The sequence below is a fragment of the Herpailurus yagouaroundi genome, unplaced genomic scaffold (genome assembly GCF_014898765.1).
Source record: "Herpailurus yagouaroundi ecotype Mexico unplaced genomic scaffold, PumYag 191, whole genome shotgun sequence".
Classification (NCBI taxonomy): domain Eukaryota; kingdom Metazoa; phylum Chordata; class Mammalia; order Carnivora; family Felidae; genus Herpailurus; species Herpailurus yagouaroundi.
In genome coordinates, this window is record NW_024412422.1 from 15012568 (window position 1) to 15037254 (window position 24687).

General features: G+C 63.9%; 1 protein-coding gene across 26 annotated transcripts in view; it reads right to left on the reverse strand.

Annotated features, from left to right (window-relative positions):
- Nucleotides 1-24687, reverse strand: part of NCOR2 (nuclear receptor corepressor 2) — a 183238-nt gene that overhangs the window by 68260 nt on the left and 90291 nt on the right. For 22 of the 26 annotated variants that reach the window (XM_040444070.1, XM_040444080.1, XM_040444069.1 and 19 more), the window contains 4 exons: nucleotides 22479-22657; nucleotides 19038-19092; nucleotides 16590-16688; nucleotides 1088-1233 (listed from right to left, as the gene is read on the reverse strand). In XM_040444070.1, coding sequence (XP_040300004.1) covers nucleotides 1088-1233; nucleotides 16590-16688; nucleotides 19038-19092; nucleotides 22479-22657 — 479 coding nt within the window. Of the gene's footprint in view, nucleotides 1-1087; nucleotides 1234-9350; nucleotides 9378-16589; nucleotides 16689-19037; nucleotides 19093-22478; nucleotides 22658-24687 lie in introns of those variants that run through there. The other 4 variants (XM_040444076.1, XM_040444074.1, XM_040444071.1 and 1 more) reach the window with 4 other exon arrangements.

A 24687-nucleotide genomic window follows, 5' to 3' on the forward strand; every position in this document is an offset into this window, starting at 1 on the left:
CCCCCCCCCCCCCCCCCCCCCCCCCCCCCCCCCCCCCCCCCCGCGGGCACGCGCCGCCGTCCGCCTGCCAGACCAGCTCACGTGCCACACAGACGGACGCGCTGCCGTCTGCCTGCAGGCCCGCCGGCTCAGCCGCGTGGGGGGCGGCCAGGTCCCACCCACGAGGCCGCTCGACCGCCCCGAAGCAGAGACGCCCTCGGCGGGGCTCGAGGCCCGCAGCAGCTCGGCTTGCTCGCGGTACCGGGACGGGTCGCTGGGCCTCGCAGAATACCCAAGAGGGAAGGCTCCTGCCGGGCTTCTGCAGGCCGGGCCAGGCGCGGGGGCGTGTGCGGGTGACCTCGGGACCCGGGGCCGGGGCTTTCTCCGAAGCCGCCGCGGGATGCTCAGATTTACACCCCACCTCCCATTCGTCTTCCTGAAGGCCCCCCCTGCACGTCTGGGACACAGAGGGCAACGAAGCCAGATGTTCCCCGAAGCCACATGCCTGAGCCCATGCCAGGTACCTGGCACAAAGCCGTGCCCGCCCCCCTTTCTGGAGCGAATCTCCGGCTGGCTGTGCTCGGCACCCGCCCCTGGCAGGCACGGGAGGCTGCGCCTTGATCTGCAAGAACTCACGCTGACGGCGATAATTCTAAAGGTGAGGGCAGGGCCCGCCTGCATACCTAGTCCTCCCGCCAGCTCCTCTGATCGTCCCCCTTCCCCCGCCTGGCGTCTCAGGAGACTCGGCGGAGGAGGGGGAGAAGATGAGGAGGCCAAGAGCTCCCAAGTCATTGCCTGGATTTATTAGCTCAGGAGTAGAGCTCAAATGAGCTATCAGTCTCAGAGGTCTCCAGAGGGTTGGAGGAGGCAAGGGCGGGCGGCGGGGGGGGGGAAGAGCAGGCTTCCGGAAGGGGGGCTGTCAGGTTCAGACGGAGCGGAAAATGCCTCCCTTCCCGGCAGGCAATCCGCAGCTGCCGAATGGCTCGCCTCAGGTGCTTCTACGGAGAGGGCCCCCCCCCCCCAACCCCCGTCTCGAGCTGAGTCCAGGCCACCTCCCCGCCACCCAGGGGAGGGGGCCAGGCCACGCAGGGCGACGGGGCGGCCTTACTTGGTCAGCTCCTCCTTGTCGTTCTCCACGTCGGGCTTCTCCTCCTCCTTCTCAGCCTCCTTGTCCCTCTCCTTCTCATCCTTCTCCTCCTGGTTGCTCCGGGGCATTTGCTGCTGCTGCTGCTGCTGCTGGTGCTGCTGCTGCTGCTGCGGGGGCCCCGGGGGAGGCCGGGGGGGGGAGGAAAACGGCGGGGCAGGTGAGCCTTTGCGCCTGGGCTGAGTGCGCCCGCAGAGCGGGAACGGGACGCGGTCAGCCGCAGACGCCACAGCCAGGGGCACCGCGGCCCACGGGGGTCCAGGGGGGCAGGAGCCCCAGGGCCAGGCGCAGACATCGGAAGCCCGGACGCCTCCAGGACTCCTCCTGACTCCTCCACTCGCGGGCCGTGTGACCCTGGATGAGGACCTTAACCTCTCTGTGCTCGGCTGTTCCGCAGGCCCACCCCGGCCGGGGGGCCCGGGAGGCCGGAACAAGAGATCCCCGCCACGAGTGGGGTCTGGCACGGCTGTTCAAGGGAGGGCCGAAGCCACCACCGGCACGGGGAGGGCTGCCGGTCAGGCTTATTAGGCCAGAGCGGGGCGAGCACCGGAGAACCTGGGGACGCGTGCCTGACGAAGCTCGGGCCACCTCGCAGCCCATCGCCACACCCGTAAAATGGGGAGCCCGGGGCCCGGCCCACGTGCAGGTGCGTGCCGCCGTGTCGAGGGTCCGCCGCCTGCCGCAGGCTTGCTCCGCTCGCGTCCAGGGCGAGGCTCTTTCACCTCCTCCCAGGCCTGTTTCCTCTGCTGCCCCCTCGCACCGGGCCGCGGGGCCTGCCCTCAGCAGGACGGGGGAGGAAGTGAGGGCGGCCGGCTCCTTCCCGGGAGGCTGCCCGACTTCCTCCTGCCCTGCTGGGTTTCTTTCAAAGCACCCGCTGCTTCGGGGCGCCCGGGTGGCTCAGTCGGTTAAGCGTCCGACTTCAGCTCAGGTCATGATCTCACGGTTTGTGGGTTCGAGCCCCACGTCAGGCTATGAGCGGCCGGCTCAGAGCCCGGAGGCTGCTTGGGATTCTGTGTCTCCCCTGCTCTCACTCGGTCTCTCTCTCTCTCTCTCTCTCTCTCTCAAAACTAAGGAAACATTACAAAAACTACTTAAAAATTAAAAAAAATAAATAAAGCACACGCTGAGGCCACCCCAAAGTTCTCCCTGCGGGCAACTGCCAGACCGGGCCACCTTTCCATCCCAGTGAGCCAAGGGAGACAAAAACAAACCCGTCGAAAAGCCTTTCGGTGTGGGGCAGGGGTACGGTCACCCAAGGAGAGAGAAACCCCAGCAGGTGGAGAAGGCGGGGGCAGGCGGGGTTTCCCTCCGTCCCTCCCTCCCTGCACCCTTCCTCCGCGTCAGGAACACACGGCCCTCCAACGCACGAGGCTGCCTCGGCCTGCGACCCCCTCCCCGGACGGACCCTCTTGCGCGGCTATCGTTTACGAGGCGGCGGACCACAGCTGGGGGCGTTCTGTGCCACAGGGGCCCAGAGCGCGGAACCCCGGGCTCTCCAAAGCCGTGCCAGGGGTCACCCCAGGAACAAGCTGCTCCAAGAACCCCCTCTGCTCTGCAAGAGGAGGCGAGGGGGGCTCAGAGCAGCCTCTCCGCCCCGACCGCATCGCTGCCAGTTCCCGGCGGCTGGCCTGGGTCCCTTCACCAGCCTGTCCCTCACCACCACCAACGCCCCTGAGACACCAAAGCACGCACTTACCACAGCCTGTGAGCCGTGGTCACCTCTCACACCCGAAAGGCAAAGCCTCCTTCGGAGCCGTCCCAGCAGGTGGCGGCAGGAACAGAGAGGTTTTCCGCTTTGTTCCGAGACGGGTGCCCTCTGTGCACTCGCCTGAGGAGGGCAGAGGGGGCGAGCGGGGACCAGGGAGCAGGCTCCGGGGCCAGAGATGGCGTGGCTGATTGGGGAGGGGTGTCCTGTAGGCTTGTCTGACTTCTGCAACCTGGGAACCTGATGCCGGGGGCTGGGCAGGACAGGGGCTTTCCAACCGCAAGTAGCTTGGCATTCCCAACGCCGCCTTCGGCCGCTTCTCTACCCAGACTCCTGCCCGGACAGCGGCCTCACCCCAAACCTTTTCTTCCGTCCCTCCCAGTGGCCACAAGGGCTCAACTCCGGGCCACCCACCAGGAAGCACCTGTCGTCATCCCCTGGGTCTGGGCTGGTGGGGCCTCAAAGCCCCGTGAGATCTCATCTCTGGGCTGCAAAGCAGGCCACCGTCCAGCCCAGCATGGCCAGGAGGTGCGGCTCCCCACCCATAGAGGCCCAGCCCTGCACCCATGCGTCCTGATTAACAAGGGCTGAGGCCCGGGGGGGGGGGGGGGGGGTTCTGCACCTGCGCCCGCACTGAGCTAAGCGCTTTCCTGCCCGCACCCCACCCCCTGCCTCAGAGCCCTGGAGAAGCCCCACTGGGAAGATGCCAGCATTTCCCAAGGGCTTACTGCCCAACACGGAGCTCTGCACCCCCCACTCACCAGCTCCCGGCCCTCCCGAGTCCCGGTGGCGGCCAAGATGAAAACAGACACGAGGGGTGACCCAGGGTTCTGTCCCTGGCCCCGCACCAAGCACCTCGTAGGCACCAACCCGCCTGATGCCCCGAACCAACCTCCGACAGAAAGAGCGGCGACCACCATTCCCCTCCCGCACAGCAGGAAACTAGGAGCAGAGGCAAAGCCTCACGGGCTCCGAGGGAGGAAAGCGGATGGTCCAGGGGCAGCAGGCACAGTCCCGCCGTCCCCAAAGCCCTGCTCAGAGTCTCCCCCTACTCCACCCTCCGACCAGAATCGGGGGCCTCGGTTGGGGGTGGGGCGGTCTTTGGGCACCCCTGCCCCTTGCCGCCTGGCCCAGCCCGTCCCCCATCAAGACTCCTCGAGCCCCCACCTGAGCCTGGGCCGGCCCCAAACCGCCCCCACCCCTGAACGATCGTCCGCATCGCAGCACGAATCCCCAGAACGGCCCAAAGTGCCCCACGGACCTCGACCGTCTCCTTTACCGGCCCCTTGCCTCTCCCGCTTTACAGAAGAGGAAACTGAGGCACAGGGTGGCCGAGCGACAAACCTGGTCAACAGCAGTGCCAGGATTCCAACCGAGGCCCGACTTAACCCTGGCCGTGCCCAGCCCCCCTCCCGCCCCCGCCGCCCCCCCCCCCCCCCCCCCCGGGCGTGCCGCCCACCCCTCTGCAGGCTCCCGCGCCCGTGCCCCCTTGCGGGGAGGCTCGAAGTCCCAACAGACACTGCAGCCCGGCCATTACTCCCACCACTTCCCACCTAGGTCTGCAGTCCCAACGCCAGCCACACCCCGACGGTTTATCAAGCCCCGAGGACAGGGGTGAGGGACGAGGGGGCGTGTGGCTACACCCACTAGTTCAGCACCTTCGAGGCTGCTCTGGAGTCACGGCATACAGCCCCCCGTGGGCTCCCGGCGTCTCGTGACCCGACTGCCGTCTCCCTTGGGAGCGGAGCCCTGGTCCTGGCCTCAAACGTGTTTCCCAGTGGGAGAGACCCATCGGCACAATAACGACCATCTGCCTGACCTCCTGTTGCACCGAGGTCAACGGCTGATTTAGGGGTGCTCCATTCACTCCAGATCTATGGGGCAAGACGGGGGCCCCAACTCACAGCACCGCCCCCCTCACCACAGCCAGCTCAGTCTCTCAAAATCTGGAAGCGTCTGACGGTCTAGGGCAGCAACCATGAGGACCGCTGACACAGTGAGGATGAACACCTTCCAGGGCCCTGCTTCCCAAGGATCTCACTGTCTGATGGCCGCACACGCACGCCCCCGAGGGCGCTCTGGGGAGTCCCGAACCCCAAGACACGCCTGCACCAGTGGTATCAGAATCTTGGGGTGAGACCCAGGCCTCGGCGTATTTGAATTCCCAGGTCTTCCCAATGGGCATCCCGGCTTGAGGACTGGCGTTTTAGACAAGGAGGCAGCACACTCTTTCCGTACAGCCACAGGTCCACTGGCTTGTGTCACAACTGCTCACACCAACACGGTTTGGCACCTGAGAGCAGCCAAGAGGTAGACACGTGGGCACGGTCACGTGCCAATACAACTTGATTTACAAAATAGGCAGGGGCCAGACCTGGCCTGAGGGGGCCATAATTTGCCCAGCCCTGCTCCCAGACCAGTGCTGCCCAATCTAGACCCCCACACGAGTCAGCTGGGCGTGGTGAGAAAATGCAGATTCCGTGGGTCTGGGGTGGGCCCGGGCCTGTGCACTTCGAGGCGTCTTCCTGGGGAGGCTGACGCTGCTGGTTCCTGGGTCACGCCGAGGAGCGAGGCTCTCGAGGATCCTTGTTTCACAAAACGCACCCAGGACCTTTGCCTCTGGCAGCCGGTGACGCCTGCGGACCTGGAAGCCAGACTTCGCCATCTCGAGCGACTCTGGAGCTCCTGACGAGGGCCTACCGTTGCGCCTGAGACGCGTCAGCGGTCAGGCTCACAACGGGCTTCGTGCCCAGCGCTGGGTCGGGAGCAACCGCCCCCCCCCCCCCAAACCACAGCGCAGCTTTGCGGAAACCCTGACCGGATCTGCGGTTAGCCGGGGTCATCGGTTCAAGTGCCCGAGGGACCCCTGCTTCCGGAGGGCAGGACAGGCAAGCTGAGCCCGCGCTGTGCCAAGGCCCCAGGCCAGGGCCGCACGGAAAACGGCACGCAACACCGACAATTCCTGACCGCGCACGGCAAATGTGGGACCAAGCCTTCTTCTCCCAGTCTCGAACCTGGTATACTTAACCGAATCCCCCCGGCGACGCTGGCATCACCTCTGTTTTAGAGATGAGAACACGAGGACGCAGGAAGTCAAGGAGCTCGCCCAAGGTCACGCGGCATTTCCCAGCAGGATCCCAGGGGCGGGTGTGCTCAGGCTCCCCCCTTTCAAGCCAGACTGTGCCCCCACAGCCCACGCCCCACCAGGGGGACTCCACGCCACCAGAACCGCGGGCCCCAACCTTCCGGAGCTGGCGCCTCAGGTGACAGACAAGGAACGCCCACCAGGGCGGCCGGCGGCTCAGTGCTGAGAAAACCTGAAAAGGCTCAGCAGGCCGCAGACGTGATGGCAGTTCTTCCTGGTCCATGGGGACGAGGAAGGAGGCCTGTGAGCTGGGTCCCCGAAGGCTTTTGGTTGACAAGGACGAGAGGGGACACCGCAGGGAGGGGGCCTGCGTGGGCAAAGGCACGGCGACGTGAAAACGCCCCCACCGTGCTCACCAAGTGACACACGGCGCCTGGCGGCAGGGCCGGGCCGGCTTCGACACCCACGCGCAGGCAGGCGGGTGGCGCCCTGGTGGCAGTGGGGGAGGGGCGGGCAGGGAAGGCCGCGTTCCGCCTGGTGCTGAGGGCGGCGCGGTGGCCGATCGAGGGAGGCACGGCAGTCGGTTCCCGCCGATCCTGCCTAGCGGGAAGAAGTGCCGACAACCCAGGTAGGCGCGGACGCATTCGATCCTCGGAGGATAGGTCCCCAAAAACGTGCCGGGACAGCTTCCCGAGACCCCACACCCAGCGACACCAGAGGCAGCACGGTCTCATCCACTCATTCTACGGACGTGTCACCGGGCGCCTCGGGAGAGCAAACCCAGAGAGGGGCTCTGTCCTCGTGACACCTGCCACCTCTGGGCAGCAGGGAAGGGGGTCCCGGAGGCCGAGGCTGGGGGAGAACTGCGGTCGGGGTCGGGCGTCGGGAGGCAAGACACAATGCAGGTTGCTGGTCCCAGCAGCAACCCCCCCACGCCCCGCCTCCCCGCCGACACTCGGCCCCCTACCCTCCTCATCCAGCCCGTCCGTCTGTCCCTCCTGGGAAATGCAGGTGGGGTTAGTCCGTGCGGGGCGTCTCCACACGGACAGAGGCGTGCGGGAGCTGGCTCGGACCAGCTCGCGAGAACAGACCTCAACTTGCAGGGTTTTTGCAGGCGAGCTGCTGTTAGACACAGCCGTTATTAAAAACTGAAATACGTGACCTTACGGTTAAAGAAATCGTAACAAAAACAAAGGTAACAAGTACTCCGAGTGCCTCGCTTCCCAATCATTCAGCTACGTTTGTCTGTCATCTGTGCTCTCGAGGACATTGCCGTCAACCGCACCCACACAGCGGAAGTGGAGCGGGATACGGCGCTGTGTGTGTCCCTCCCGCTCCCACCTCCCGTGACGTCACGCTGGTAGCTGAGATCGGGGCACGGCGGGAGGGTCTTAACCACAGCCACCGGCACGTGCTGCAGATCGGGGCCTCGCCCCCCCGAAGGCGGGTTGCTAAACACACACCAGCATCCCCTGCAGACACACGTGCCAGCAAAGCCTGAGTTTCACACACGCACCCGTGACGTCTGTTCCTGTCCTGCCTGCAGGGGAGGCTCTGGCGGCCAAAGCTCCGTTTTAAGCCGCCGGTCGGAGCCTGTCCCGCCACCGGGAATAAAATCAGCGGTCTGACACAGCAGAAGGCCTCGTGATCTAGCCCCTGCCCACCCCTACCCGCCTCACCCACTTCCCTCGCGGTTGCTCCCCCTTGCCTCCTGGAAGACGCCACATTTATTCCCACCTCAGGGCCTTTGCACTCGCCGTGCCTGCTGCCCGGGAGTCTCCCTCCAACTCTGCCTGGCCGGTTCCTTCTCATCACTCAGGCCTGAGCCCAAATGACACTTCTTCAGCCAGGCCCTCGAGGCCTGCTCCCTAAAAGCTGCCCTCCCCCGCGTCACTTGCCTCCTGACTCTGGCTCACGTTTTGCGGCCCTTCCCGCCACCTCACAGGATCACGCTAATTCACTGTGCACCATCCACCTCCCACATGGGCGTGTCAGCTCTGGGGACCTGGTCTGTCTTGCTCGCTGTGGAATCAGCTAGAACGGTGACTGTGTGAAGACACGACGACAAGGTCTCCAACACGGCCACCATCCACCCAGGATGCTCCCCGAGCGGTCAGGCCCACCACGGCCCCCCTGCCGTGGCCCACGCAGGCACCGACCCGCACAAATGCTGCTCTTCTGGTAACTATGTTCTGGCTCTTGGCGGCCCAGCTTGAGACGCCCGGATGTGGGGTGCGTCGGTCCCCAGCCTCTCACCCCCTGGAGTCCAAATGATCCGCGCTCACATCTTCTGGACGGGCTCCTGCCCTCCGTGTCCTTCTATGCCTTTGATGCGGTCTGCCTCGGACGGGGCCGGCGGGGAGCCAGGTCTCCCCTGCCACCACATGACGGCCCGTGAGAAGGCCATGCCTGTGCTCTCCCGAAATGAGCCGGCTTGCTGGCTCCCTGGGGTACGGGCTCTCCTGAGAACGGCGGCTCCTGGAATGTGTCCGGGGACTGTGGGCCTGGAGGGGCCTCCCCACTGGCCTCCCCCATCTCGGGCAGGAATCAGGGACATCTGCTCCCTGGAGCCCTAGATCCGGACACGGTCTGGCCCCCAGCAGGGCGGAAGCATACCTCCCGCGGGCCTGGGCCGTCCAGGAAAGCCAGACAGACCCCCAGGCCGGAGGCCCATCTGGGCTCCGGGCAGCAGTCTGGCACACTCACGCTTACCCTGTGGCCCGGGAGAAACGCGGCCCAACCTGGAGGCGATGTGGCCATATCTGGCCTGCCACATGTCCCTGCCAGACCTCACTAGAGCGGGGACGGCGGTCAACGATTTCATCAGCCCAAGGTGGGGGGGGAGGGGGGGGAGAGACATAACCAGGCCCTGGGAACCAGCACGGGCTGAACAGCAGCTGCCCCTCCCCATGTGGACCACACTTGGCTGGGCCTGCCTGGGAACAGCCTTCCGGGTCACACTGTCCTCTGTGAGAGCTGCCCAGGCAAAGGAGCCTCAGGAGTGTCCCAGCAACCTGAACAAGGTCACGTGCTCCCTGACAAGGAGCTGGGAGAGGAGGCTCGGGGGGAGAAAAGACAGGGGAGGAAGGTGAGAGATGGGAGACAGAGGGGTATGGGTGTGGGGGCAGAGGGGGAGGGAGACAAACACAGAGGGAAACGGACACACAGAGACTCACACGTAGGGAAAAGAATCAGGGAAAAAGGACACAGAGGCAGAAAAGGCGGTAAGAGACGGAGATCAACCCAGAAAACACAGGAGCCTGGGCTGAGCACCCGGTCGGAGGTGGAGCTGGACTGAGCCACAGAGAGGAGCCACGAGGACAAGGATGTGCAGGCCGGGGAGCAGGAGAGGAGGTGGGGCCCCCAGCACATCCCCTCTCAGACGCCCCGGGGACAGGCCAGGAGGCTGGGCCTCAGCGGCCCAGGGGAGCACTCACCCTCGGGGACATGCCCCTCGGTAGCACGGGCCCCCCCATCACCTGGAGGGCCACAGGGGTCCCTGGGTCAGGGCTGCGGCAGGCCGGGCCTCACACTCCCAGCTCCCCGACGCTGGAGCCGACTACTGACCAACCACAGCATTCCTGGACTCTGGTTCTGCAATTAGCTGGCAGAATGTGGTCCCTCCGTCCATGAATCACGAACCATAAACCACCGCACCGTCACCCGCCTTGGCCGGTGACTCAGCTCGCAGAGAGGATGCTGTTTCTTCGGCCCAGCCTACAGCCCACCCGCCACTCACGGCGAGGTCCCAGGGGCCTGGGGCCAGCACCCGGGGGCTCAGCTCTCACCTGCCAAAGCTCAGGCGCGAGGGGACCAGTGGGGGTGGGCGTGAGGGGCCGCTGGGCCCGCCTCTCCCTCTGTCAGAATATGGAGAAGCTTCTGGAAGGTGGATGGCACCCTCTGTTAAACGCAAACATGCTCCACGTGGCCAGCACACATCCCTTGCCTCCAGGGCCAAGCACCGGGGCCCCCGTGCGCCTCGCCTCTCTCAGGACGACGCACTGACGGGCGACGCTTTCCATCAAAGAGTTGTACGTTCTACTTTTGTAACCATCCAAGCTTTCAAAACACAACCATCAAAACGATGAACAAACGGCTTGGCTCAGGGCGTGTAATGAGGGTGTGACAGGGCGGGGAGTCACCTGGGTGGATGCAGTGACATCTCGCTCTACGCGCTGCGGTTACGCATTCGAGAAGGTCACGGCTGCCGTGAGATGTCGTTTGCAAATAGGAAAAGACGCAGGATTCGTCCGTCGCATGGACCGGCCAGGTCCCCTTCCCCAGAAGGGGCCTGCTGCCCCCGCTCAGCTGTCCGTGGCCCGGGGACCAAGACCTGGCCCTGTCAGCCCACCTCAGACCACCCGGGAAAGGCCATTTCAACTCAACTCATCCACGGCGTCATCCCATTGCCTCTCCCCCAGCCCCTCTCCTCGTGGTCAATCTACACTGCTGGTGAGCCCGTGCCGTGCCTCAGTTTCCCCTTCTGCCACACTGCTCCCTCCCCACCCCCTCCGGGGGGGCCCTCCCCAGTCAACGTCCCCCCCCACCCAGGCTGAAGCTCCGAGTGGCCCCAGACCGGCAGCCAGCGTTGCCGGGTCCGTGGCAGAGATGCAGGCTCCCCGGCCCCGCGGAGGAGACCCTCAGCTGGACGCCAGCTCCGTCTCGGGTTCGTGATTCAGCCCGGGACCCCCGCAGGGGCCCGCTGAGGGGACAGCCTGGCGCGGAGTGAACGTGACTACTGCAGTCAGTTTGGAGCAGAGGGCGGTGTCCACTGCGTTCTGGGGAGAATAACTTCCTGCCGTCAGCGCCGCAGACTCGAGCTCTCGTCCCCAGATGCCGGGATTTGCGCCGGGAACCCATTTCAGTCCCACCGACGCAGGAACGGCAAGGAGGGGGGCTCCGGCAAAGACATCAGGAGCATCCCCCCGTCTCTGGGCCCGGGCTGTGCGCCAGCCAACTCGGGAAAGGCACCGGCCACCAGGCCTGGAGAAGGACCACCAAGCCCGCTCGCCGACACCCTGAAGCACCGCCTCGCGCCCACTTCACGGCCTTTCATCGGCACCGTCCGCGAGCTGTCAAGACAGCCATGCCCGGTGGACGCCTTCCCTCCAGCTTCCTGAAAGGTCACAGTCTGCTATTGCTCTGAAAGTAAAGCTTTTAGCCCTGGCATGCAGTAGGCACTCAATAGATGCCCTTGGATGAACATAATATTGTGCATCTGACACCAGGTGGGGAGGGCCCACCACGGGGCATCTGTTGGGCTGGAAAGCTGAGAGGCCCCTCGTGGCCATCCTTAGCCACCGCGTGGCCCCCAGCCATGGAAGCCACAGATAGGCGCCGCGGCCTCTGCGGTCACTGGTCACCCAGAAGAGGGAGGGGACGCGTGGGGGTCTGGGGGTGCTAAGGCAGACTGCAAAAGGGTAAGAGAGGGAGAGACAGACCAGGGAGAAAACAGCCCTCTAGGTCTCCCAGAGACACTCGCGGTCCAGGGAGCAGAGAGTCGAGAGAGACGGGAAGAGCTTCCAGGAGCAGCTGCCCCACGAGTGGAGAGGGAGACCCAGGCGGGCTCGGGGGGGGGGGGGGGGGGGGGGGCGGTCCACCTGCTGCCCGGACCCAGCACAGCCTACACGCACAGCCCCCACGGGCGATGCGGTCGGTGAGGCACGGCTTCCACGGACCCAGCCACACGGCCACAACGTGACAGATAGGACCCCTCGGGCTCCCGTGGCTGACGGTGCCAGGTCTGACCTCCTCACCTGTAAACCGGGGATCATCGAGTGGGGGGCGCCCCCCGTGGGGCCCGGGGTGGGAACGCGTCCCGCCCTCCGCACAGACCCCGGCCTCTCCGTCATCAGCCCCGAGCGGTCAGCCACGGCGCTGGCCCCATCACGCCACAAGGCCGGTCGGTGCCTGCGGATTCTGACAGGGCTCCCGTGTCTCACCAACTCCCCCCGGCCTCTCCCTGACAAGGCTGAGACCACCTAAGTCTCCGTCCGAAACTGAAGGGACCCAGCAAGGTGGGGCAGGCCTGACTCGCTCCCCTCAAGAAATAAGTACACCCCCCATGGCTCGGGCCCCATCCGCCTGAGGAAGAAGCCGGGACAGGGGAGGCACCACCTCCTGGCCGCCGTGGCCCCGTCCCAGAGGCGTCTATGTTTCATCTGCTGGAAGGACCTGATGTCTGTCCTCCTGTGGCTGCCCAGGGAGGCGAGGGGGGCCGTCTCCGAGGCGGACAGGAGGGTTGGGAGACAGAAGTGTGGGCAAAGGGAAGGGGCTGCAGGGTGGGACCCGTGGCCCAGGGGCGGGCTGGATGCCGCTCCGACACAAGGATGGGGCGGCAGGGGGTCATCTGGGCGCCTTCTGCTCCCCAGCCCGCGGTTGGTCACCCTGCACGATCAGCCTCCGGCAGCCCCTCTTCCCTCCCGTCCGTTCCCTTCGTCCCACCATCAGCCCACGGGAGGCCACCGCCGCCTGCACCCGTCCCACGCAGACGTGCCCTCGCCTACTCCAGGCCGGGCTGCGGGGACCCCGCCTCCCCAGTGGCAGATTTATCGGCAGGATCACGGGTCTTATAAAACCGAGGAGAAACAGGGGGGCCCGGGCCCCACCAGTAACTGCATCTCAGATTAACGAGAGGGGCCGAGGGAACCGCGTCTGCCATTTATGTCACTGTCACAGGGCAAAGAAAAGACTTACAGCCCCAAAGCCAATGCTCGGGTTTGACCCATTTATTCCATATTTATGAACAGGGCTGGTGTGCCTGGCACAGAAGTCCTTCCAGGATCGGCATATAAATCTCTGTCCCCGGGAGGGCCCGGGCCACACTGGCACCCTAGCAGCCCCAGTGACCAGAGGGAGGGGAGAGCCACCGAGACGCGTCCCATCTCCCAGGAGACAGGGGCCTCCTATCCTGCTTCCTTCCGCCCATTTGCAAGAGGCAGAGCGCAGAGGCACCCTTCCTCCATCCTGGGAGCCCCAGCCCGAGGCATCAGCTTGAGCAGAAGCCAAACCTCACCACAGAAGTGGCGCAGACGCTACGGCTGTTCCAAGACAACACAGACAAAAAGAGGAAACAGACGTTTCTCCTCTGCTGGAAAACACTCCCGGGCTCCCCAGGGCCCCGGGCTTGCCTGGTCTGGCCTGTCCCAAGTCACACAGTCCCTTACGACGCGGCCTGACCATTCTCGAATCCAGAGGTCTGACGCTCGAGGCTGAGGGCAGATTGAGAGCAAATACGATTAAGAGGGTGCTTATCGCGATGGGCACCGAGTGACGTATAAAAGAGTTGAATCGCTGTATCGCACACCTGAAACTAACCCAACGCCGCACACTATCGACTCTGGCGCTACAATTAAAAACTTAATTTCAAAAAAAGAGCAAATGCGAGTTGCCTGGCCTACACAGTGTTTTGTTGTTATTTTTCAGTTTACTTGTTTGAGAGAGAGAACACGCACAGCATGAACAGGGAAGGGGCAGGGAGGGGGAGAGGGAGAGAGAGAGAGAGAGAGAGAGAGAGAGAGAGAGAGAATCCCAAGCAGGCCCCTCACTGTCAGCACAGAGCCCGACCTGAGGCTCAATCCCACGGACCCTGGGATCATGACCTGAGCCGAAATCAAGAGTCAGGCACTCAACTGACTAAGCCACCCAGGCACCCCTTGGTGTTGTTTCTCACGCACCCTGAGATTTAAAAATCAGGCAATTTCACATAAATCCCGATTTTCAGCTTATCGTCAAAAATCGGCTCTTGGCAATACGAGGCCATCTGGCCAAAGGTCAGCTGGAACGGACACGCGTGAGCTCTGTAAGTCGGCCACGGGCCTCAGCACTCCCTGTCGCCTCTTACGGACGCTGAGGTCAGGCGTGAGCCACCATTCACCATCAGGTTTACGCTCCTGTTTTCCATAGAGAAGAGAAACGTCTCTACTCACTCAGCAAACATGAGGAGATACGGGGTCCCATGACCTTTCCCCAATCCTTCATTCACTTAAGACCCTGGAAGGTGCTGCTGGGGCGCCTGGGTGGCTCAGTCAGTTTAGCATCCAGCTTTGGCCCAGGTCACGATCTCACGGTTCGTGAGTTCGAGCCTCGCGTCAGGCTCCAAGCTGACAGTGCAGAACCTGCTTGGGCTTCTCTCTCTCTTCTTCTCTCTGCCCCTCCCCCACTCTCTCGCTCTCAAAATAAATAAACCATAAAATAAAATAAAATAAAATAAAATAAAATAAAATAAAATAAAATAGACCCGGGAAGGTGCTAAGACACCTGTTTCAAAGACTCTGAGGGCGCGGTGCTCACTCTTACCCCTGTGCCTTTCACCTGCTGCTCTCTCTGCCCAGGACACCCTCACCTCTGTCCCTGTTCAGCCGAGGGGCCGCTCCTTACCCTCACTTTCGAGGGCCTCTGCTGCATGGGAGCTCACAGGCACAGGGCCAGCACGTGGCGTCAGAACCACGTACGTGCGCTGGTCCCTACAATGGCAAGGAGGTCCCGGTGCCCAGCACGAACACCACAAAGTCAAAGGCGTGGCAGCCAGGACCAGAGATGCGGGACACAGGCACCCCCAGCCCTCTAGGGCTTGTCCGGGGATACCCCCTCCCTAAATAACCCTCCCTCGGAGTCAGAACCCTCTCTCCTCTAGGGCCCCCCGCCGCGCCACCAGGAAGGGTTTCGTGAGCCCACCCACGGTGCCCCCACCAAGGCAGCGGCACGAGCGAGGGCACGTGCACCTGTATCAGGTGCTCAGCAAACACCCCAAAGCAGGACTTATTTCTTTTAATCTTTTTAATGTTTATTTATGAGAACGAGAGAGAGAGAGAGAGAGAGAGAGAGAGAGAGACAGCGTGAGTGGCTGAGGGGCGGAGAGAGAGGGAGACACAGAACCCGAAGCAGGCTCCAAGCTCCGAGCCGTCAGCACAGAGCCCGACGCCGGGCTCGAACCCACGAACCGTGAGATCATGACCTGAGCCGAAGTTGAACGCTTAACCGCCTGAGCCGCCCAGGTGCCCCAAAGTAGGACTTATTTTTAAATAAAAAACCTTAATTAATTAATTTTTACATAAACCTACAGGCCTCTATTTTGCCCCAGTCTTCACCACTGTGCCCCTCCTGCCTCAGCACATTCGTGCCCCCTGCCTGGAATTTATGTGAGTTTGAGCCTCTCGGTCTAGAAAATTCCCAACAGCACTTCAGTTTCTCTTTGCAGTGAAACGGCTCCAGGCCAGCAAGCCTTGGTTTTCCGCATCTGTTAGATGGGCAAGCCGGCCGGGCAGCTGTGGCCACACAACACTGAAGGCAAAGCCCGTCCGAGGACCAAACGTCGCCACCCTTCAACGACCCAGCCGGTGAGAACCAAAGCTCGGGCCCGAGTGTGGCGGGGGGGAGGGGGGAGGGAGCACTTAGTCTAACAACAAACTCGCTCCCCGGATCCCGTGTGGCTTGGCCAACAGGAAAGTGGGTCCGTGCCGCCGAAGCATACTTCCCAGAAGGCAAGAGAGGAGGAAAGGGACGTGGGCTGGGAACCCGTCTGGGGGACCTGACCGCAAAGTGGGGGTGTCGCAGAGGGCACCAGGCCCCCACTGCCGATGGCTGAGCGCGATGACTCAGGACCCTGTCCTGGGCGGCCCGGGGAAGGGAAGACGCCGCGTCAGGGAGCACCCGCTGGAGAGAGAGCTTCCGGACCCTCCTCTCGTCCCAGCCCCCACTACTCCCGGGTGCCCCAGGCCAGAGGCCCCAGGGAGGCGACGGCTCCGCCTGCTCCCAGCTGCACCCAACGGCCACACCCCCGAAGGCCTCCGCACGCACGTCCGGCCTGGAGCCCTCCTAGGGCAGCGCCAGCCGACCTCCTCCGGGAGCCACGTGCTCCCAGCACCTGCCCTCGGCCGGCTGTCGACGGCCCAGCAGGCAAACAAATCCATGCCGTCCCTCCGTTTCCCACACGATCACCTCGGAGCCCCCTTTCATACGTGTCCTACTGACCCCCACCGTCTTTACCATTATTTGCTGAACACGCCTTCAAACCGACTCCTCGTCTCTCTAACTCAGAGGTATTTTCCGTACCGGACCGGGCGGTACGGATCGTAGGCCTTGCGGTTTCTGTCGTGACTGCTCCCCTCTGCTGCTGCTAACAGGCGAGCTGCCACGGTAACAGGGAAACGGGCGGACGTGGCTGTGTGTCGATAAAACTTTACTCGCAGAGAGAGGTGGTGGGCCGGACTTAGCCTGCAAGCCATAGCTTGCCGAACCGTGCTTTAAGGTAAGTGATCCTTCGGTCTCCTCCCGAGCAGTCACGTCTGACAGACTGGCTGCCTTTTGCTTTCAGATACGCAGAACGGTAAACACAAAAGAACTGTAATCGGTTTTTAAACGTGCTGTGTGTGAACCAGCCCGAGTCACCCGGAGAACCCCGTCCTTGCTCTAGGGATGTGGCCCTTTTCACCACAGGGATCACGATTCACCAAGCCAGGAGTTCTAGAATTTTCCAGGCTAAGAAAGGGAAGCGGTCTTTCTCCTGGCGCTCCTCTCTGCCGCTGGGGCGGGCCGAACACCCCCAGACAGGGTCTCCCAGCCGCCCCCGAGGGGGCCCGAGCCCGCCGCGCCGACGGTCACACGCCCCCCCCCTGCCAACGGCTGCAGGGCACGCCGGGAACCAGCCCCCAGAGCCAACCCCTCCCGCCTCTCACCTGGCTCTTGCCGCGGCGCCGGTAGCTCCTCCTCACCAGGCTCTTGTAGTTCTCGTTCTTCTTGGTCAGGTAGTAATAGAGGACACACTCGGCCACGGTCTGTGGGACACAGAGGGAACACCGCGTACAGCGCGAGTGGTCAGAGCAGGCGGCCAGGAGCCAGAGGCCTGGGTTCAAATCCTGCCTCTTCCGCATCCGGCCGCTCACCTCACCTTCTCGGCGGCGTGAAGGGGATGCTGAGCGCGTGTCTGAGAGCGGCCGCGAGGACAGAGCCCTCAGGACGGCGCCCGGCACACGGTACACACCGCGGGCGTGTTACCCGTCCTGCCGACCGCCGCCGTCGAGGACGGGGACAACAAGGGGTCGCCTGCTTCCCCAGGCCCTCCGACTCCCAGCTGCATAAACTCAAAGTGTGCCCGGGTCGGGCCTGGGTCTCCCGTCTCTCAGCCCAGCTCCTTCTTCCCCAACCCCCGGGGCCCCGAGTGCCCTGTGCTGAGCCTCGTGACCCAGCCGGACTGTAAGGTCCCCACGCGACCCTTCGCCTCTTGGGACGTTTATGAGTGTCTCTGCCTTGGTCTTTTCCACACCACTCTGGGTCTGAACCCTGGTGCCACCTGCTGATTAAGCGACTGGCCCGCCCCGAACTCCACCACCTCTTGCCCAAATGGGACCCGTAAGACGACGGGTCCTCAAAGCAAACAGAATCAGCACGGCCGTGCCTGCCACCTGTGACCACAGGCCAGCTCCAGGTGACAGCTGGCTGACGCTGGCAGCCGTGACGGACAGGACGTCAGATGTCGCCGTGGTGCTCAGAGCGGGAGCCAAGACTGGGAGCCTCTGGAGGCCGTTCCGTGAGGTGAGGGCCGCTGGGTGCCGAGGCAGGCTGGGCCTCAAGCCCCAGGGCCTCTGCCCCCTCCCAGAATACACGTGGGCAGAGGCTACTGCCCTGGTAAACCTGGCCCCCCAACGGGGGCCCGCGCGAGCGTGGAGGAAACCACTGAATCATCAGATGCCAGTATTTGCAAGTCGGGCGACGGGGGTGCCCGACGTGCCCTTGAACGGTTCAGGGGCGCGCCTTCCGCGCCGGACGACAGGGAGCCGGCCCTAAGCAGCAGCTGCCCCCGCAGACGGGCACAGGCTGGCCGGCCCACCGAGCCCCCGGCCGGCCATCGGCCTCGCTCAGAACACGCCTCTCCCCAAAGGCACGGAGCACAGTTGGCAATCCCTGCTTCAGACCCTTCTGGAAGCTCTACTGAAGTCCCGTCCTGAGCTGCCTCTCAGCCAAAATACACCCTAAGGTCTACTCTCCAGTGTAGAGACTCTGATTCCCCGGTTCCCAAGCAATTCTGTTCAGTGACCGGCTTCTGAAACCCTCACCTCCATCCCCGAGGAGCCCTGACCTAGAGCCCCCCGGACTGTCCACACCCCCAGCACAGAGCCGTCACGAACTCAGAGGAAGGCTGTTTACAGGGCTTGCTTCCCCGCGCGCGTTTTTCAGGCACAGAGAGATTTCATCTCCCCGCGTTGCCTCGTCTGCCTCCTCCTATGGCTATCAGCTCATTAAGGGCAGACACTGGGAACAACTGTTCAACTTTAAAATAGCTGCGTGGCTCCTGCCCAGACGGCCCTCCCTCGACTGAAAAGCATGAGGCCTCCAGCAGCTGGGCATGTTGTAGGGCTGGGCGTGGGCAGGTGCCCCCGCCTCTGAAGAACCTGATTCAAGGGAGTGCGGCGTAAGACCCCCCCGGGGACAGCAGCCCAGAAGTGAGCCTTGCTGGACGCCCTTCCCGCTCCGCCCGACGGCACAGGGTCTCATCCAGACCCCGCCCAGCTTCTCCGGGCTCTGCCCAGCCCAGCGAAGGGTGCAGAGTGGCAGCCGGGAGTGAAAAGGGGCCCTGCCTTGGGCTGGCTTTGGGGGCGAGCTCGGGTTTGAGCAGCAGCTCTACGGAATGTTCGTCCCGGCGGGATGAGGTCTTACTGGCCACACGCCTGGCTGGCATCCGGGGTGTCGGAAAGCACAGAGTGGCCCTCGGAGGGCCCAACCCCCTGGAAGAACGCCACCCGCGCCTATAAAGCCGTAACTGGGGCGCCAGGCACAGCATGGCTTCCAGAACCTGTGCCCAATCCGCAGGGACGCTCGCTGCCACGTCCGAGGCGCTTGGCCGGGGAGGCCAGTGTGCACAGCTCTCCAGGGTTTCTGGGCCTGGTGCTCCGCCCCCTGGGCCAGCAGGGGCGGGGCCTGCGGCTGCTTCTCAGAGGAGGGAGCAGGAGGAGTGAGGGGGGGAAGGAGGGGAGGAGGGACAGACAGAGCAAGGGGCAAGCTCTGCGGGCAGGGAGGGAGGGCCCTGGGCGCCAGGGCAAGGGGCCGCCCACCGGAGCGGACCCCGGAGAGGCGCGGAGCGGGCAGGGCGGCCGGGCCGGCGTCTGGGCGTGGGGGCAGCGACTCACCTTCCTCTCCAGGAACGATGCGATCAGGCCGAAGTTCTTGGGGTGCTGCATGAACCTGCGGAAGGAGAAGGGCGGGCGTGAGGCCCGGCCGCGGGGGGCTTCCCGGCTGGGCGGGCGCCGAGCACACGGGAGCCTGCCATGTCCGCGGGCCCGGCTGGGCGGGCGACGCCCCACTCGGAGCAATTAAGCCCAGGGGGGTGTGGGAAGGGCGGGCGGGCGAGGGTGAGAGAGGGCGTTCCTTGGAGTGAGTCACTGGTTTTAGCGCCTTTGAAAATATATTTGTTTGTCCTGCTGGAGGCGGCTTCCAGGAAAAATGAGGACACTGCACGCAGCTCTTTGGTGGGGTTCCCCCCCTGGTAAAAAAATGCCTTTGTTTCTATCTCCGGCCGGGTCTGGGAAGCTGGGCCTCGCCCGGCCCACGCGGGCCCTCGCAGCCAGGCCACAGGTCAGGCCGAGAACCGCCAGCCTCCCCGGGAGAGCGGGGAGCTGGGGCTCTGCGTGCCCGCGGGGAGGCGGCAAGAAAGGGCTCGCGCCGGAGGGGGTGCGGGGTGCTGGCACCCCACCAACGGGCTTCCCGCGAAGGCAGCAGAATTACTGGGAAAGACTCGGCAAGGCTGAAATGTCAGGGCCACGGGGGCAGGCGGGCAGCGGGGGGCGGAGATGTGGGTCATGGCCGCGGGGGCCCCAGGGATGCCGGGGGGGGGGGGGTCCCTGGCCCCGGCCCAGCCTCGGCCTGCCGGTCCCCACGATGCGCCACTAGCCGCGCAGCCTCCTCCGGGGAGAGAAGGAGCCGCTGGCGAGGCGGGGGCCCCGGGTCCCACAAGGGAGCCCGGGCCAGCGCCTGGTGCTCTCCCGCCCGGCCCTCCAGATGGCTGGGCGGGAGGCCAGCGGGCCCCTCCCCTGCTCCCCAACCAGACACCGGAGAATCCGGAACGGCCTCTTCTCTCTTCCAGGAGGAAGCCAAGAGTCAGAGTGGCAGGCTTCCCCGCCTGGGATCCTGCCTCAGGCAGCTCGCAAAGCTGGAGCCGGCCTAACGCCCTTCTCTTCCAGACAGAGTCCCCTTCCCCTCCCTCTCCCTGCCCCAGTGACACTTCCTTCCCGCCTAGAGCCCTTCCTCGGAGTTTCTCCTAGGAGAGACGGAGTCCCAGGAGATCAGGTGTCGATCCCGGGGACCCCCAGCTCACCTCTCCCACCGCCCTCCAACCTGCACCTGTATCCATATCTTCCGCCAACGATCACCGAGAACTTCCTGCACACTGGGCACCTCTCGGCAGCTAAACAAGGGAGGCGCCGTTGCTATAGCCACTTTGCAGATGTGGAAACCGAGACTCAGAGAAGCGGCGCGGCTGCTGGGGGTGACAAAGCCTGTCAGCGGTGGGGCTCTAGGCCACTGCGCGTGACTTCCGGAGGCCCGAGAGCCATCAGTCCTGCACTGACAACCTTGACCGCGACCACTCTCCCGGAAGGACACGTGGCACCAAGCTGAGGCTCAGCAGACAGCAGCCCAGCCCGGGTGCCCCACTCTTCTGAATCAACAATGAAACCATTAGGTGAGATGAGCAAACGTGAACTCTCCAGAAAGAATGAAACACAGAAAACACCCAGAAGCACCTCTCTTTTGTTTGTTCGTTTTAAAGAAAGCGTAAATAAATAAGCACATCAAACGTGCCAGGGGAATTTAAACACCTAACGCGGCGTAGGTGCTAGCATCCGTGCCTGTGGTCCGTCACTGGTTTAAAATGAGACGACAGGGTACCCGCGGGACCTGACTGTGGCACAACCACATCTGTGGTTGTGAGGACTTAGAAACGAGCCACCGAGTCACGGGGTTTTCTGCCTCTGAGCGCTCAACCCCAAACGCCCCTGGGCCCTGCTCCCCGCGGTGCTGAGGCTGTGCTAGGCACTCGGGCCCTCCTTCAACCGTCCCTCTAGTTTCACGGATGTTTTAGAATTTCCATCATCAAAAGCTAGTCCAGAAAATACAGTCTCCCGCCACGACCCTCATCAGTCGCTCCTCCTGCACCTCCCCATTCTGGTGCGGCCACATCACCCCTGCATTGCCCACCACCCAGAATCATCCCTGCCCAGGGGCCCCCCAGGCACTTTGGGCCACCTGACCCCGCAAAGGGCAGAGACAGCCCCAGGCCCCGGCCAGCCCCATGGCAGGTGGCTGCAGAACGTGGTCGCGTCCCCTGGCCACGAGGCCTTCTCCGGAGGCAGAATCTGTTTCCGACACCCCCTTCTGGCCAAGCGTGGAGCCCTCCGCCCGTGCCTGAGTTTCCCGCCCGCCCACCTCACGGGGGTCTCTGCCCGGCACGTGGGTCCATGGGATACAACTTCTGAGTTTAGTTGAGGGGACGAGGATTTTATCCACCTACCAGCTCCTCACCCGTCTCCCCCAAACACTCGGGTCATTCTGTTCTTTTCGTTGTAGAAACCCCAGGCCTCATCTCTTGGCACTCACCTCCTGCCTCTGCTCTCCAAAGCTCTCCGGCTCCCTGGCCCCCTCCCGCTCCCCAACGAGCCTCTTCACTGCAGCTGAGCCCTTGCCCTGGAGCTGGGGGAGTCTGAGTCCCTCTGTCCACCTTCCGTCCTCCACCGTTTGTGAGCTGTGTGGCCCTCCTTAAGTGTCTTACCCTCTCTGAGCCTCTGTTTCCTAACCTGTGTAATGAGGATGGCCTGATGATGCTCTTACGAGGCATAAGAGGGACAAACACACAAAACCCCTGAAAACACATCTGCACGGTGTCTGGGAAGGAACACGTGCTCAACGAACAGCCGCTTTCAAAATGACACCAAAGGGCCATCGGCCAGCCACACACCCCTACCCTCCGGCCCAACCTCCGAGATCCTCTGGCCTCGTCCTCCCCACCCACAGAGCCCCGTTTCACATAAGGCTGCCCTGGACACTTTGCACCGGGCTGAAGAGCGTCCCCTGAATTTCACGTCCACCCAGACCCTCCCAATGTGACCGGATTTGGAAAGGAGTTCTCTAAGGAAGCAACCAGTTCAGACGGGTCACACGGGAGTAGGGTGGGCCCTGTATCCGACACGGCTGGGGTCTTTACAGAAAAGGCAGACACAGACAGACACACGGGAAAGACCACGTGAAGACAGAGGCAGAGCGGGAGCGCTGTGCGCACAAGCCACGGGAGGAGGAAGGTGGCCGGGAGCCCCCGAGGCCGGGGGAGGGGCAGGGGGCCCCCTCCCTCAGAGCCTCCGGGAGGAGCCAACCCTGATCAAGGACGCCTTGATCTTGGACTTGTGGCCTCCGGCGCTGGAGTGGGGACAAACTTCCTGTTGCCGCCAGCTACCCGGCCCGTGGTCCCTTGTCACAGCGGCCCCAGGGAGCCCGTCCGCGCCTCACCAGGTAGCGCTTCCCGGGACAGGAGAGGGAAGGGGGGGTCCGCGGAGGCCCACAGATGGCCAGGGGCCACTCACTTCTCCCGGAAGGTCTCCTTCTCCTGCTCGCTCCACATGTTCATGACCTGGCGGTCCTTGTACACCTTCATGGGGTCGTCCATGAGCCCGTTCATGTTGATGAACTTGATGCGCTGCTGGTCAGCGTCGTAGAGCATCGGCGGGATCACGGCCAGCTGGCGCATCTGCTTCTCCAGGTTCTGGAGGGAGGACAGGGCAGGGGGGCCCGGCTCAGAGGGCTCCAGGGGGCGGCCCGGGGACAGGGCGGGGGAGGGGCGGGAGGGGCCCTGCCAGCGAGGGGGGCCCGGGGGGGGGGGCGCCCGGGGGGGGGCCCCCCCGCGGGGGGGCGGGGCCCCCCAGGTGAAGGTGCCAGCGTCCCCAGCAAGAGCGGGGGAAGGCGGAGCCAGAGACAGAGGGAAGGATGAGTTAAAAATAATAACAGGCCATGCCGGCGGAGGGAGAATTTAAAGGCAGCCCCGGACAGGTTTATGGTGGACGGGGCTGTAAATTAAATGTGGAGCACAGCAGCCGCCTTATCTGCAGCGAGAAGGGGGCAATGAATCTTCTCTTTGGAAATGCGACTGCCGTAACACACGACAGGAAAGATGTTCAGCCAGCTGGGCCAAACCAGCTCAGGAGACGGGCCTGGCCATCCAGGCTCCGAGGGCACACGGGACAGGGAAAGGGGCCGGGGCGGGGCCACGGACCCACCCCCTGCCCGCCACCCTCCCCAGCCCTGGCATCGGCTTGGGATCCAGCCCGCCAGCCCCGTGCGGGCAGCAGTCGGGCGGGCTCGCTCATGATGCATCGGGATGGCTGTTAAGAGGCTCCGAGCCACCACTCCACTGGGCTCATTTCCCCAAATCTCTGCAGCCAGCCCATTACTGGCGATTAATTACCCGTCTGAGGAGGCAGGCGAGGGCCCAGCACGGCCAAGGTCAGCGAGTTCAAAGGACCCGCTGCCCGGCATCCCACAGCCAACCTCTCCTTCAACATCTGGAATCCCAGCAGGGGCACACAGCCCTGCGCCCGGCTCAGGAGGACCCCCCCCCCCCCCGGAGGCCGGAGGCTGCCAGCACTTGGCACCCGTCGTCCTCCCAGAGGGGCACTGATGGCGGACCACGGCATGGTCACTGCACGCTGTGACTGTGGAAAGCTTCCCGAAGGATAGGGCGTCTCTCCTCCCACCCGGCCCCCTCCTTCCCGCCCTCCCAGGGAGTCTCTGCCCTGAATTCCCCCTCTGACCACCCACCCCAAAGGCCACCCCCTCAACAGCCTCAGGAGGCCGGTGGCCAGGACCTGGGGAAGCAGGCCTCCGGGCTGGGGGCTGGGGACGGGAACACTGCATCAAACTGCGATGCCCCTCACCCTTGGCCTTCAAGCGGGAAACACTGGGGAGAGGGCCCCCCGCCCTCCTCTTGCTTCCGGGGCAAAGTGAACCCAGGTCCGCACCCCTGCGGGATGTGCACACGGCCACAGATAGCATCCGCGGGACGGGAGCCACAGCAAGCCCGCAGGCGTGACTGTGGACAAAGGCTCTCCGAGTTCTGCTTTCTGAGGACCGAATGGCGTCCGAAATAGGGACGTACCATGCGAAGGTACTTTTGTCATTTTTTCTTTAAGTTTTATTTATTCACTTAGAGACACAAAGAAAGAGCAGGGGCAGGGGAGAGGCAGAGAGAGGGGGAGGGCAGCGCGGAGCCCGACGCAGGAGCTCAAACTCTCAAACCGTGACACCACGACCCGAGCCGAAGTTGGACGCTCCACCGAATGAGCCACTCCGGAGCCCCGCCCCCGCCCGCCACATGAAGTTTTAAAAGGAAGGTCTCTCTTCGTGGCCAGACAGTCTGAATTAACCCGCATCAGAATCATGTGGGTAACTTGGTAAAAGCTCAGAGTCCTGGGCTCCACCCCAGATCAGCTAAATCAGAGCCTCTGGGGGTAGGGCCTAGACATCTACAGTTTACATGGGGCGCCAGTCCCCCAGGACTCCTAAGTCTATGGCACAGGAGAATCGGCAGCCAGGGCAGAGCTGCCCAGAAGCCACCTGCCCCGTCCAGCGTGGGAGCGACCAACCCACGGAGCTGCCCGGCCCCGAACGTGTGGCGCATGTGACCAAGGAACTGGAGGTTCAGCTCTGTTTCCTTTTAGTTAACTTCGATGTAAACAGCCACGTGCCGCTGGTGGCTGCCACAATGAACCGCAGCCACGCTCCTGGATCCAAGTCCCC